This window comes from Dendrobates tinctorius, unplaced genomic scaffold (genome assembly GCF_039654945.1).
Source record: "Dendrobates tinctorius isolate UK_male_01 unplaced genomic scaffold, ASM3965494v1 ptg000095l, whole genome shotgun sequence".
Lineage (NCBI taxonomy): Eukaryota > Metazoa > Chordata > Amphibia > Anura > Dendrobatidae > Dendrobates > Dendrobates tinctorius.
In genome coordinates this window covers 28,408,725-28,420,688 of record NW_027361763.1, presented here as the reverse complement: position 1 = coordinate 28,420,688, position 11,964 = coordinate 28,408,725, and the positions used below count along the sequence as shown (strand labels likewise).

The following is an 11,964-nucleotide window of genomic DNA, read 5'->3' as shown; positions in this document are numbered from 1 at the left end:
TCTCTACCCAAGATCGTCGTGGGACACACTCGTGGACTGCTTCGGATCGTGGGTGAGTATTTTTGTGGTTTGTTATGTTAATATTTATCCCGGAATAGACAATGGCTTCGGGGAACAATGTGACAAGTATTGGTAAGTATGTTACTCTATGTTATATGTACTGTATGTCTATGTATGTATTGTATGAATGTATTGTATGTATGTAGTATATATGTGGTATGTATGTAGCATGTAGTATGTATGTGGTATGTATGTAGCATGCATGTAGTATGTATGTAGCATGCATGTAGTATGTATGTAGTATGTATGTAGTATGTATGTAGTATATATGTAGTATGTAGTATGAATGTAGTATATATGTAGTATGTATGTAGCATGTAGTATGTAGCATGCATGTAGTATATATGTAGTATGTATGTAGTATGTATGTAGCATGCATGTAGTATATATGTAGTATGTAGCATGTAGTATGTATGTAGCATGCATGTAGTATGTAGCATGTAGTATGTATGTAGCATGCATGTAGTATATATGTAGTATGTATGTAGTATGTATGTAGCATGCATGTAGTATGTATGTAGCATGTAGTATGTAGCATGCATGTAGTATATATGTAGTATGTAGCATGTAGTATGTATGTAGCATGCATGTAGTATATATGTGTTATGTATGTAGCATGTAGCATGCATGTAGTATGTATGTAGTATATATGTGGTATGTATGTAGCATGCAGTATGTATGTAGCATGCATGTAGTATATATGTAGTATGTATGTTGCATGTAGTATTTATGTAGTATGAATGTAGCATGTATGTAGTATGTAGTATGAATGTAGCATGTATGTAGTATGTAGTATGAATGTAGCATGTATGTAGTATGCATGTTGTATGTATGTAGCATGTAATTTTTTTTTTTTTTTTTACATTTAACACATTAGCCGGATGATGGGACTACTACTGTCCCATCATTGGCTAATGTGTCAATCACTGTCATGGTAGCAGGCATCGCCCGATGGGACTTGTAGTCCCATCGGACGATGCCTGCACAGACCCCCGGAGCCTGCACAGACCACCGGCAGGCCGGCACAGCCCCCCGGCAGGCCGGCACAGCCCCCCGGAGCCTGCACAGCCCCCCGGCAGGCCGGCACAGCCCCCCGGCAGGCCGGCACAGCCCCCCGGAGCCTGCACAGCCCCCCGGCAGGCCGGCACAGCCCCCCGGCAGGCCGGCACAGCCCCCCGGAGCCTGCACAGACCACCGGCAGGCCGGCACAGACCACCGGAGCCTGCACAGACCCCCTGGCAGGCCGGCACAGCCCCCCGAAAGGCCCGTACAGACCCCAGAGAGGCTGTACAAGGGCAGGAAAGGGTTTTTCTTATTCCGATACCGGAAGTCCCATAGACTTGAATGGGACTTCCGGTATCGGAATCGGCGATACCGATACTTTTTTTAAAGATCGGCCGATACCATCCGATACGATACTTTGAAGTATCGGACGGTATCGCTCAACTCTAGTTATGAGATAAATAGACAGATAAACATGATCGATAATAAATATGTGAGATGTAGCGTTAGATACATAGATAAGTCGATAATCATTGAAATATGAGATCCATTAATAACTACCAGCTAAATATGAGCTGTATACATAGATGAGCAGAAAACAGAATCCTGCGCCCCGTGGACGGGTGGATCACAGGTCGGTATATAGACACGTGGATATATAGTTACACTCATCACACGATTCCCGCTAATTATGGATTCATTACAGGAGTCCTGTGTCCTCTGGATTTTGGGGCCAGCTGGGGGAGGTTGTAGGAAGCTTTGCCCCATGGCCATTTCCTCTCCTCTCGGGGGCAGTGTGGGGTCTGTGTGCCGAGCCCGCTCCTCCACTCTCAGTGCTGATCTCTGATCTGGGCTATTGGCATGCTAATAGTGTATTTGCAATTCACAGAGCCCAGATCTGGATATAAGGAGGCTCAGAGCTCAGGACCCTACATTCTCCAGCAGAGATCACCTTCTCCTGGTACTTCTAATCACCAGAGGATACTTTCCCTTCTCCCAGCCAGCATGCAGCCTTCTCCCATCTTCCCAAGGCTTGGCCACCATTTGGATCAGACTCCTGCTCTGCCAGTGGCCATTCAGGACCAGACAAGACCAAGGAACGCCTTTGATATAGACTCTATATTATCCAGGGAGGACAGACGGGCTCCCCGAGTTATTTTGCAGGAACCCATCTGGCAGATGCCCCCTGCACCCCATGGCTATACCTATGGGGCCATGTCCTACTCTCCGGTGTGGGTCTGCCAACCTGCAGCCTTCCCCGGCTATGTCCAGCCCCAGCAGCACTTCAGTGGAGGGTGCAGATGTCCGGACCACCTGTGCAGCCACAGAGGTGAGTCCACACTCCATCTTATATTAATTCTATATAATTAGTTTTTGGCGCTAATAATATCTCTACAAAAAGTTGGTTAGATCAGGAGAGATGTGGATTTTTGTTCTTCAGGATAAGAAATGCTGAGACTTGTATTTCTCACATCAGAATAGTTATCTTGTCTTACTAGTAGAAGTTGTAGCTGTGTGCGCACCAGTTCATGGAGCGTCTTTCTTTTTTTTTTTTCTTTCTTTCTTTCTTTCTTTCTTTTTTTTTTTTCTTTCTTTCTTTCTTTCTTTCTTTCTTTCTTTCTTTCTTTCTTTCTTTCTTTCTTTCTTTCTTTCTTTCTTTCTTTCTTTCTTTCTTTCTCTGACAGCGCCACCTTCTGCTTCTTCCAGGTTGTTCGTCCTTCACCAACTGCCCAATAGGATCTCTGCCCTGCAACACAGGATCCCACAAGCTGAAGAGATTTAGGACAGTTTTCACTCCAGAACAGCTGGAAAGGCTGGAGAAGGAATTCCTAAAGCGGCAGTATAAGGTGGGGACAGAGCGGGTGGACTTGGCTGCCACACTTGGCCTCACAGAAACCCAGGTAAGAGCCGGTACATGCTCTTTGTAACTGTTGTTCAACTTGAGCCCTTTTTGGTTTGACAATGTATTTTTTTAGCTGAACACATTTGCTTTGGAATTTTCCTATATATATAGTCACACTCATAATTTGGGTCACTGTGATGTAACTAAAGAGTTTCGCATATTTGCCAGATCCCAGTTCTCAACAACGTCTTCTCCTTTCTTCACAGGTGAAGGTCTGGTTCCAGAACCGCAGGATTAAGTGGAGAAAGCAAAGTCTGGAACAGAAGAATGCCACGCTGTCAAAATTTAGAGTCCTTCCCGAAGAACCACCAGCCCTACACTCCACCAAGATTGAAGGACAGGATGAGGTAGAAGTGGATCAGTAGAACTCCACCACTTTATCTTCTCTGGACTATTAGAGAAGAGTCAGACAGGCATATGACTCAGACAGGGTTCCCAGCGCAATGTTCTATGATACATGTCAGCCCCTATGGTGGCTCGTGAAGGACCAGTGCAATTTTTATATTTTGTTTATTTTATTTAAATCAGATGTTTTATACTGGTATTTATTCTACACTTTTAAATAAAACCTTTTTATACTTATATTACCAATTTATCTTTTTGTGGTCAATCTCTTCTCTTAGAATTCGTTCTCATTATTGATGAGCGAATGTCCTCGGATAACGTGTTATTGAGCATGCTGAGGTGCTACCAGAGTATCTTGGGTGTGCTCGAATAATATGTTTGGAGTCCCCATCGCTGCAAGTCTCGCGGGTGTTAGACAGTCGCAACACACAAACAGGAAATCCCGCATGTGTGGCTGCTGTCTAAAAGCCGCGACAAACGGTGCCCCGGGGACTCGAACATATTATTCAAGCACGCCCAAGATACTCAGATAACAACCTGAGCATGCTCGATAACACGTTATCCCAGGATGTTCGCTCTTCACTAGTTCTCAAGTGTCTCACTGTAATGCTTATCACTCCTAAAAACGTTTTAAGCCGTGTCTTCCACTTTAATGCGAGCTCCGGCGCTGAGCTGACGTCTTCTCCAGCACATGACAGCTAAATTCAAAGTAGAAAAAAAAGTTTTTAAACCTATTTAAGTTTTGCCCATTCAAAATAGAACAATAATAAAAAAATAAAAATTGGTATAAGGAACGGCCGATTTTATCAAAATATAAAAAGAATTATACTGATCAGTAAACGGCATAGTGCAAAAAATATTAACAACTTCAGTTACTTTTTTTTTTTTGTTTTTCTTGTTTTTTTTTTTGTTTGGTCACCGCAGCATAAGCTGACAAATTTTGGATTTTTTTCACCACTTAAATAATTTTTAAAAAAAAGAACCTATAAATCTTTGGCACCTGTGAACTTGTAATGACCTGGAGAATCATAATGGGGGGTCAGTATTAACATTTAGTGAACTGGGTAAAAAAAAATTGAGGAAATTGCACTTTTTTTTTTTTCCAATTTCACAGCAGCTGGATTGTTTTTCTGTTTTTTTTTTTTTTTTTTTTTAGTTACACTATATGGTAAAATCATTGATGCTTCTCAAAAATGCAACTACTCCTACAAAAAAAAAATAAGCCTTCACACGGCCATGTTGGCAGAAAAATCTGAAAAATATGGTGGCTCTGGGAAGGAGAGTGAAAAACGGAAAATGGCCAGAGATGAAGGGGTTAAACTTTTTTATAATGTAGTTATTGAGCAGCTTTTATCTCTAATAATAAATGCCCTAAGCAGCTTCCGGTTGTAACAACTTCCGTCCAGTTGTAACCGGTGACGTCACCACACACACACGCACATGTTAACCCTCAACACACCACACCACCTCAACACACACTCCTCTCACCTTTCACCTCCACTCACTCTTTCACTCCACATACGTTCCTTTCTCTCACTCCGTTTCTCATACTCACACCGTCATCGTCGCTGCCCCGACATCTTCCTCCGCCGCGATCCTGGATCCAGACGTTCTCCAGGCCGCCGACATGTTCTTGCGGCGACGCCATCTTGGATTTCGTGAAATCCCGCGATATTCAAGATGGCGTCGCCGCAAGAACATGTCGCTGGCGTGGACGACTCGGGATCCAAAAAGATGGCGTCCGCGAAATCTCGCAAGATTACGCCGACGCCATTTTGGATCCCGATGTCGTCCACGCCGGCGACATGTTCTTGCGGCGACGCCATTTTGGATCGGCGAAATCCCACGATAGTCAAGATGGCGTCGCCGCAAGAACATGTCGCTGGCGAGGACGACATCGGGATCCAAAATGGCGTCGGCGAAAACTCGCGAGATTTCGCCGACGCCATTTTGGATCCCGACGTCGTCCACGCCGGCGACATGTTCTTCCGGCGACGCCATCTTGACTATCGCGGGATTTCACGATACTCAAGATGGCGTCGCCGCAAGAACATGTCGCCGGCGTGGACAACGTCTGGATCCAGGATGGCGCCGGCGGAAGAAGATGTCGGGGATCGTGGAGCTGCGGCGATGACGGCGTGAGTATGAGAGACGGAGTGAGAGAAGGGGTCGTATGTGGAGTGAAAGAGTGAGTGGAGATGGTGAAAGATGAGAGGAGTGTGTGTTGAGGAGTGTGTGTGTTGAGGGTTAACATGGCAAGAGGTGTGATGCTATCGCATCCTCCCGATGCCATAGCATCGGGCCATAATCTAGTAAAGATATAAATCTTGCCAATATACTTTTACACCCCACCTTACCACCTCCCCTCCCAAAAAAAAGGCATTAAAAAGGTTCATCCTAGTTGTAGCAATCAGCACACAATAGAGGTCTCCATACATTTGGGGAGTGAAGGGCTCAGTACGGCCGGTTTCACATGTCAGTGGCTCCGGTACATGTAGTGACAGTTTTCTCACGTACCGGAGACACTGACACACATAGACACACATTCTAATGAATATGTCTATGCAGATGTCAGCGTGTTTTCACGGACTGTCCGTGTGCACAATACGCTGACATGTCCGTTTTTGTGCAACAGCACAGATCACATGGACCAATACAAGTCAATGGGTCCGTGTAAACACGTACCGCACACGGATGGCGTCCGTGTGCCATCCGTGTGCGTTTTTAGGAGTCAAAGGGTTAATATTGAAACCAATTATTTCACTACACGGACATACGGACAGGACACGGATCACACACGGATGGTACACACGGAAATACGGATAGCACACGTATCCACACGGACCACTCCGGTACCAGTTTTCCCAGTACCAGAATTATCTGGATGTGTGAAACCGCCCTAAAGCTGTGTAGATGTTAGATTTGCCTCTAGGGCACATTGGGCCTTAGGGTGGTTCTTCTGTTCATACAAGGCCATAAGAGTCCCCTTGTTATCAGGTCAGTCATTATCAGCCCCCGGGGAATGAAACTTGTTACCCTGCAGCTCTGAAGTGGAAGGTCCACACCCGGCCAAGAGCTTTACACTGGGGAGGAGCAGACACCACAGGAGTCTCCTAGACTTGACTTTCTAGCAGAAAAGTGACCGTAGATATTACTGGGATGTTGGGGATGAAGCTCATCATTATAGGGGCGCTCTGGTTGGAATTAGTAGAGACTAGTGATGAGCGAGGACTAAAATGGTGAGGTGCTCGTTTGGGAGTCAATGTGAAAGTCAAGCTTTTTTTTTTCTTTAAAACCCTGGAAAGGGGTCTGGGGGCAGTGAAAATGTTCAAATGGATGGGTCAAGTGCTGAATGGAAGGAGAACAAAAAACAAAAACCCAGACTCCAATTGATTTGTTCGCAAAGTGAAATTCACTTAGCTACTAACAAACCTCTCCAGAGATCACATATTTAGAAAAAGGAGGTCCATAGGAGCGGTTTTTCAAAAAACTTGCATAAAAACTCTTTATTGGCACATAAGACAATACAAAATAACATGCATAAAAAGTGCAAATAAGGACACCAAAATGGTGGCACTCAGCACTGTATACAAAAGTAGTTCCACATTACGGTATGTATGTATTCCACAGGTAAGGTGTACCCTGTCAATTTTGGCACTTTTCCCGTGAAACCATATCTTTACTGGAAATTAGAAAAAAATATCCAACATTTACCACTGATCCTTTGTAAGTAGTTTTGTAGTATAGTGTCATATAATTCCGAAGACTTGGTTACCGGCTCATATGGGGTTAATACAAGAATAGAATGATTGCAAAATATCAGAATTGATGAACTGAGGAGGACTGGTGAGATCTGAGGAGGACTGGTGAGATCTGAGGAGGACTGGTGAGATCTGAGGAGGACTGGTGAGATCTGAGGAGGACTGGTGAGATCTGAGGAGGACTGGTGAGATCTGAGGAGGATTGGTGAGATCTGAGGAGGATCGGTGAGATCTGAGGAGGATTGGTTAGATCTGAGGAGGATCGGTGAGATCTGAGGAGGATTGGTGTTATATAAGGAGGATTGATGCTTAGATAAAGGAAAAAGTGATTTCATGATCGGAATAATCACATTATAAAGGATCAGAACTGGAATAAGAGGAAAGAAAAATGTCAAACTGAGAACAATATGTGGAGCACAAGGGTTCCCACAGAACAATGGAGAAACTGACACCAAATGTGGATTGTTGGGCTGGAGCCACCGGAGCTGCCGCCATCTTCATCTCTTACAGTGACCGAGATTGTCCTCCGTCTCGGCCGAGGTGAGAAACAGCAGACACCGACCAGGAGAAGAAGACGACACTGATGAATCAGATCTCCTCTAATTATCCAATCACACCTCATTGTATAATAATAATAATCTTTATATAGCGCCAAGGTGTGTATTTACAATGATGGCCCGGCCATCCTGATGGAGTGAGGGATGGATGGAGATAGTGAATGGGCTACACATGCAGACTTACACGTTGTATGGAGATGAGGGGTCGGAGCAGCCCAATGTCTAACCAAGAGAAGAATTAATTAAACAATTCTGGGGCAGCAGCTAATGGGCGGGAGTTTTAAGGAATAACAGAAAACGCCAACAAAGATCAAACTACCCAAATAAAGGTAATAAAAGCTGGAGATGTTTTGTGATTCTCCTGAGGGGTCTGACGACTTGTATTTTGTATGTGCATTACTTCTATTTCTACTGTGTCTCTCCATGGAAGACGGAACACATTGATATTATACCGTGATGTTTAGGCTACATGAAATGAGATATACAGATCATGAATTACCACTTCAGGCGCTGTACACACTCACCCCCTTTACTGCAGTTTTGTAATTGTTTGTATTTTTATTGTTATGTAATTGATGCTGTTTTTTATTTGAGTAGTTTGACCTTTGTTGGTGTTATCAGGAGATTAATTATACTGAAGACAGCGATACAAAGAGAGAGGAAATATGTGTTAAATGGAAAGGACATAAAAAAGAAAAGAAAAAACTTCACTGGAACAAAAAGCAAAACTAGTGACTTGCTATAAAAAATTATCAATAATCCAAGTAAAGCAAAAAAAGTGTAAAAAGTAGGAAGGACATGAAAATGAGGGGAAAAGTGGAATAAAAATGAAACAACGTCACCTCTGTTATTAAACCCAGTCACTTAGGCTTTGTGCACACGGTGTAGATTCTGCTGTGTTGTACAGTACCATTGTTTTCAATGGTAAAACCAAAAACGCTGTGCACATGCTGCAGATTTTTCCGTGGGTTACAATCCGCAGCATGTCAATTCTTGGTGCGGATTCCGCTGCGGTTTCACACCTTCACCATTGTGATGTATGAAACCGCAGGGCTAAACCGCAGGTATTTTGACCTGTGGATTTTTCAAAATCCGCAGCATTTCCAATTACGTGTGCACACAGCCTTATACGTGTAAAGACATTGTCAAAGTGAAAATGTAAAAAATATCAGATCTCTGTCATAAGAAAAAAAATAGCAAAACTGGAGCAAAAAGAAAACCAGTGAAAAACTTGATTGTTTCCAAGTCGTCTACTGAATGTATACAACAGAAATAAAATGTAAGTGTCACATTGTACAATCATCTATTGTCTGGGAGAATAAAGGAGAAAAAATTTTACTTTGAAAATGAGAAAATAAAAAAGATATTTCACAATTTACTAAAAATGTTTCAATGATGAAATTTATTTAGAAAGTAAGAGATGGATGAATATAAAGAGAAATGGAAAATATGTCCCTAAAAAATCCATAATATAAGGAGATCAGAGCTGGACCCCGGTATGACCCCAGGAGAGCCCACCCTGGCAGCAGAGAGGAGATCATTATGGATCTGTCTAATGTCCGGTTATTACACATTTCGCTCCTCATCAATGTAGAAAGCGACTTTGTGCCTCTTGCTCGGTGTTTTGGTCCTGGAGATCTCCTGAGATCTGGGGATCTCTCCTCAGTGTAATGTATCATTAGAGCAATTCTCTGTAATTACCAGGACCGGCGAGAACAGCAGATATGGAGACATACGGGGGCGCTGCCCTCAGAGGATATTAGGCGGCTACTGATAGCGGGGGCCGGAGATCTGGAGATAATCATATACAATTTATCAATAATAATAAATAATAACGATAATAATAATAATTAATAATAATAATAATAATAATAATTAGCCTTTTAAAGCAATTCTGTGGATTGTTCTCACATCCTATAAAGTCCGTCTTTATCTAGTTTCTATCCATCCATTATTTCTATTTCTGCCGGTGTAGAACAATAAATAAATAGGAGATCGATACATAAATAAGTAGATAACAGTTATGAGATAAATAGACAGATAAACATGATAGATAATAAATATGTGAGATGTAGCGTTAGATACATAGATAAGTCGATAATCAGTGAAATATGAGATCCATTAATAACTACCAGCTAAATATGAGCTGTATACATAGATGAGCAGATAACAGAATCCTGCGCCCCGTGGACGGGTGGATCACAGGTCGGTATATAGACACGTGGATATATATAGTTACACTCATCACACGATTCCCGCTAATTATGGATTCATTACAGGTGTCCTGCGTCCCCTGGATTTTGGGGCCAGCTGGGGGAGGCTGTAGGAAGCTTTGCCCCATGGCCATTTCCTCTCCTCTCGGGGGCAGTGTGGGGTCTGTGTGCCGAGCCCACTCCTCGACTCAGTGCTGATCTCTGCTCTGGGCTATTGGCATGCTAATTGTGTATTTGCATTTCACAGAGCCCAGATCTGGATATAAGGAGGCTCAGAGCTCAGGACCCTACATTCTCCAGCAGAGATCACCTGCTCCTGGAACTTCTAATCACCTGAGGATACTTTCCCTTCTCGCAGCCATCATGCAGCCTACTCCCATCTTCCCAAGGCTTGGCCACCATTTGGATCAGACTCCTGCTCTGCCAGCGGCCATGCGGGACCAGACAAGACCAAGGAACGCCTTTGATATAGACTCGATATTGTCCAGGGAGGACAGACGGGCTCCCCGAGTCATTGTGCAGGAACCCGTCTGGCAGATGCCCCCTGCACCCCATGGCTATACCTATGGGGCCATGTCCTACTCTCCAGTGTGGCTCTGCCAACCTGCAGCCTTCCCTGGCTATGTCCAACCCCAGCAGCACTTCAGCGGAGGGTGCAGATGTCCAGACCCCCTGTGCAGCCACAGAGGTGAGTCCACACTCCTTATGCTATATTAATTCTATCTAATAATTAGTTTTTGGTGCTAATAATATCTCTACAAACAGTTGGTTATATCAGGAGAGATGTGGATTTTTGTTCTTCAGGATAAGAATTGCTGAGACTTGTATTTCTCACATCAGAATAGTTATCTTGAATCTCACTATGAGAAGTTGTAGGTCTGTGCTCTCCAGTCCAAGGAGCGTCTTTCTTTCTTTCTTTCTTTCTCTGACAGCGCCACCTTCTGCTTCTTCCAGGTTATTCGTCCTTCACCAACTGCCCAATAGGATCTCTGCCCTGCAACACAGGATCCCACAAGCTGAAGAGATTTAGGACAGTTTTCACTCCAGAACAGCTGGAAAGGCTGGAGAAGGAATTCGTAAAGCAGCAGTATATGGTGGGGACAGAGCGGGTGGACTTGGCTGCCACACTTGGCCTCACAGAAACCCAGGTAAGAGCCGGTACATGCTCTTTGTAACTGTTGTTCAACTTGAGCCCTTTTTGGTTTGACAATGTATTTTTTTTTAGCTGAACACATTTGCTTTGGAATTTTCCTATATATAGTCACACTCATAATTTGGGTCACTGTGATGTAACTAAAGAGTTTCACATATTTGCCAGATCCCAGTTATCAACAACGTCTTCTCCTTTCTTCACAGGTGAAGGTCTGGTTCCAGAACCGCCGGATTAAGTGGAGAAAGCAAAGTCTGGAACAGAAGAATTCCACGCTGCCAAAATTTAGAGTCCTTCCCGAAGAACCACCATCCCTAGACCCCACCAAGATTGAAGGACAGGATGAGGTAGAAGTGGATCAGTAGAACTCCACCACTTTATCTTCTCTGGACTATTAGAGAAGAGTCAGACAGGCATATGACTCAGACAGGGTTCCCAACCCAATGTTCTATGATACATCTCAGCCCCTATGGTGGCTCGTGAAGGACCAGTGCAATTTTTATATTTTGTTTATTTTATTTAAATCAGATGTTTTATACTGGTATTTATTCTACACTTTTAAATAAAACATTTTTATACTTTTTACCAAATTATCTTTTTGTGGTCAATCTCTTCTCTTAGAATTCGTTCTCATTATTGATGAGCGAATGTCCTCGGATAACGTGTTATTGAGCATGCTGAGGTGCTACCCGAGTATCTTGGGTGTGTTCGAATAATATGTTTGGAGTCCCCACCGCTGCAAGTCTCGCGGCTGTTAGACAGTCGCAACACACAAACAGGAAATCCCGCATGTGTGACTGCTGTCTAAAAGCCGCGACAAACGGTGCCCCGGGGACTCGAACATATTATTCAAGCACGCCCAAGATACTCAGATAACAACCTGAGCATGCTCGATAACACGTTACCCCAGGATGTTCGCTCTTCACTAGTTCTCAAGTGTCTCACTGTAATGCTTATCACTAGAGTTGAGCGA

General features: G+C 43.6%; 2 protein-coding genes across 2 annotated transcripts; both read left to right on the top strand.

The window, feature by feature from the left end:
* Window positions 1-2,067: 2,067 nt before the first annotated feature.
* On the top strand, window positions 2,068-3,442 carry LOC141098855 (homeobox protein not2-like). The gene is made up of 3 exons (XM_073586814.1): window positions 2,068-2,392; window positions 2,770-2,963; window positions 3,172-3,442. Exons 1-3 carry the CDS (start codon window positions 2,068-2,070, stop codon window positions 3,328-3,330), a joined length of 678 nt encoding a protein of 225 aa, XP_073442915.1. The 3' UTR covers window positions 3,331-3,442.
* Window positions 3,443-10,180: 6,738 nt separating this feature from the next.
* LOC141098854 (homeobox protein not2-like) lies at window positions 10,181-11,356 on the top strand. Its single transcript, XM_073586813.1, has 3 exons — window positions 10,181-10,529; window positions 10,796-10,989; window positions 11,198-11,356. The coding sequence occupies exons 1-3, from the start codon at window positions 10,205-10,207 to the stop codon at window positions 11,354-11,356; spliced, it is 678 nt and encodes a 225-aa protein (XP_073442914.1). The 5' UTR covers window positions 10,181-10,204.
* Window positions 11,357-11,964: the final 608 nt, after the last annotated feature.

Excerpts from the sequence above, each read along its gene's own strand:
- LOC141098855 (XM_073586814.1), top strand. The coding sequence starts at position 2,068 with ATGCAGCCTTCTCCCATCTTCCCAAGGCTTGGCCACCATTTGGATCAG. Across the intron at positions 2,393-2,769 it reads CCACCTGTGCAGCCACAGAG|GTTGTTCGTCCTTCACCAAC; the intron begins GTGAGTCCACAC and ends TGCTTCTTCCAG. Across the intron at positions 2,964-3,171 it reads TTGGCCTCACAGAAACCCAG|GTGAAGGTCTGGTTCCAGAA; the intron begins GTAAGAGCCGGT and ends CTTTCTTCACAG.
- LOC141098854 (XM_073586813.1), top strand. The coding sequence starts at position 10,205 with ATGCAGCCTACTCCCATCTTCCCAAGGCTTGGCCACCATTTGGATCAG. Across the intron at positions 10,530-10,795 it reads CCCCCTGTGCAGCCACAGAG|GTTATTCGTCCTTCACCAAC; the intron begins GTGAGTCCACAC and ends TGCTTCTTCCAG. Across the intron at positions 10,990-11,197 it reads TTGGCCTCACAGAAACCCAG|GTGAAGGTCTGGTTCCAGAA; the intron begins GTAAGAGCCGGT and ends CTTTCTTCACAG.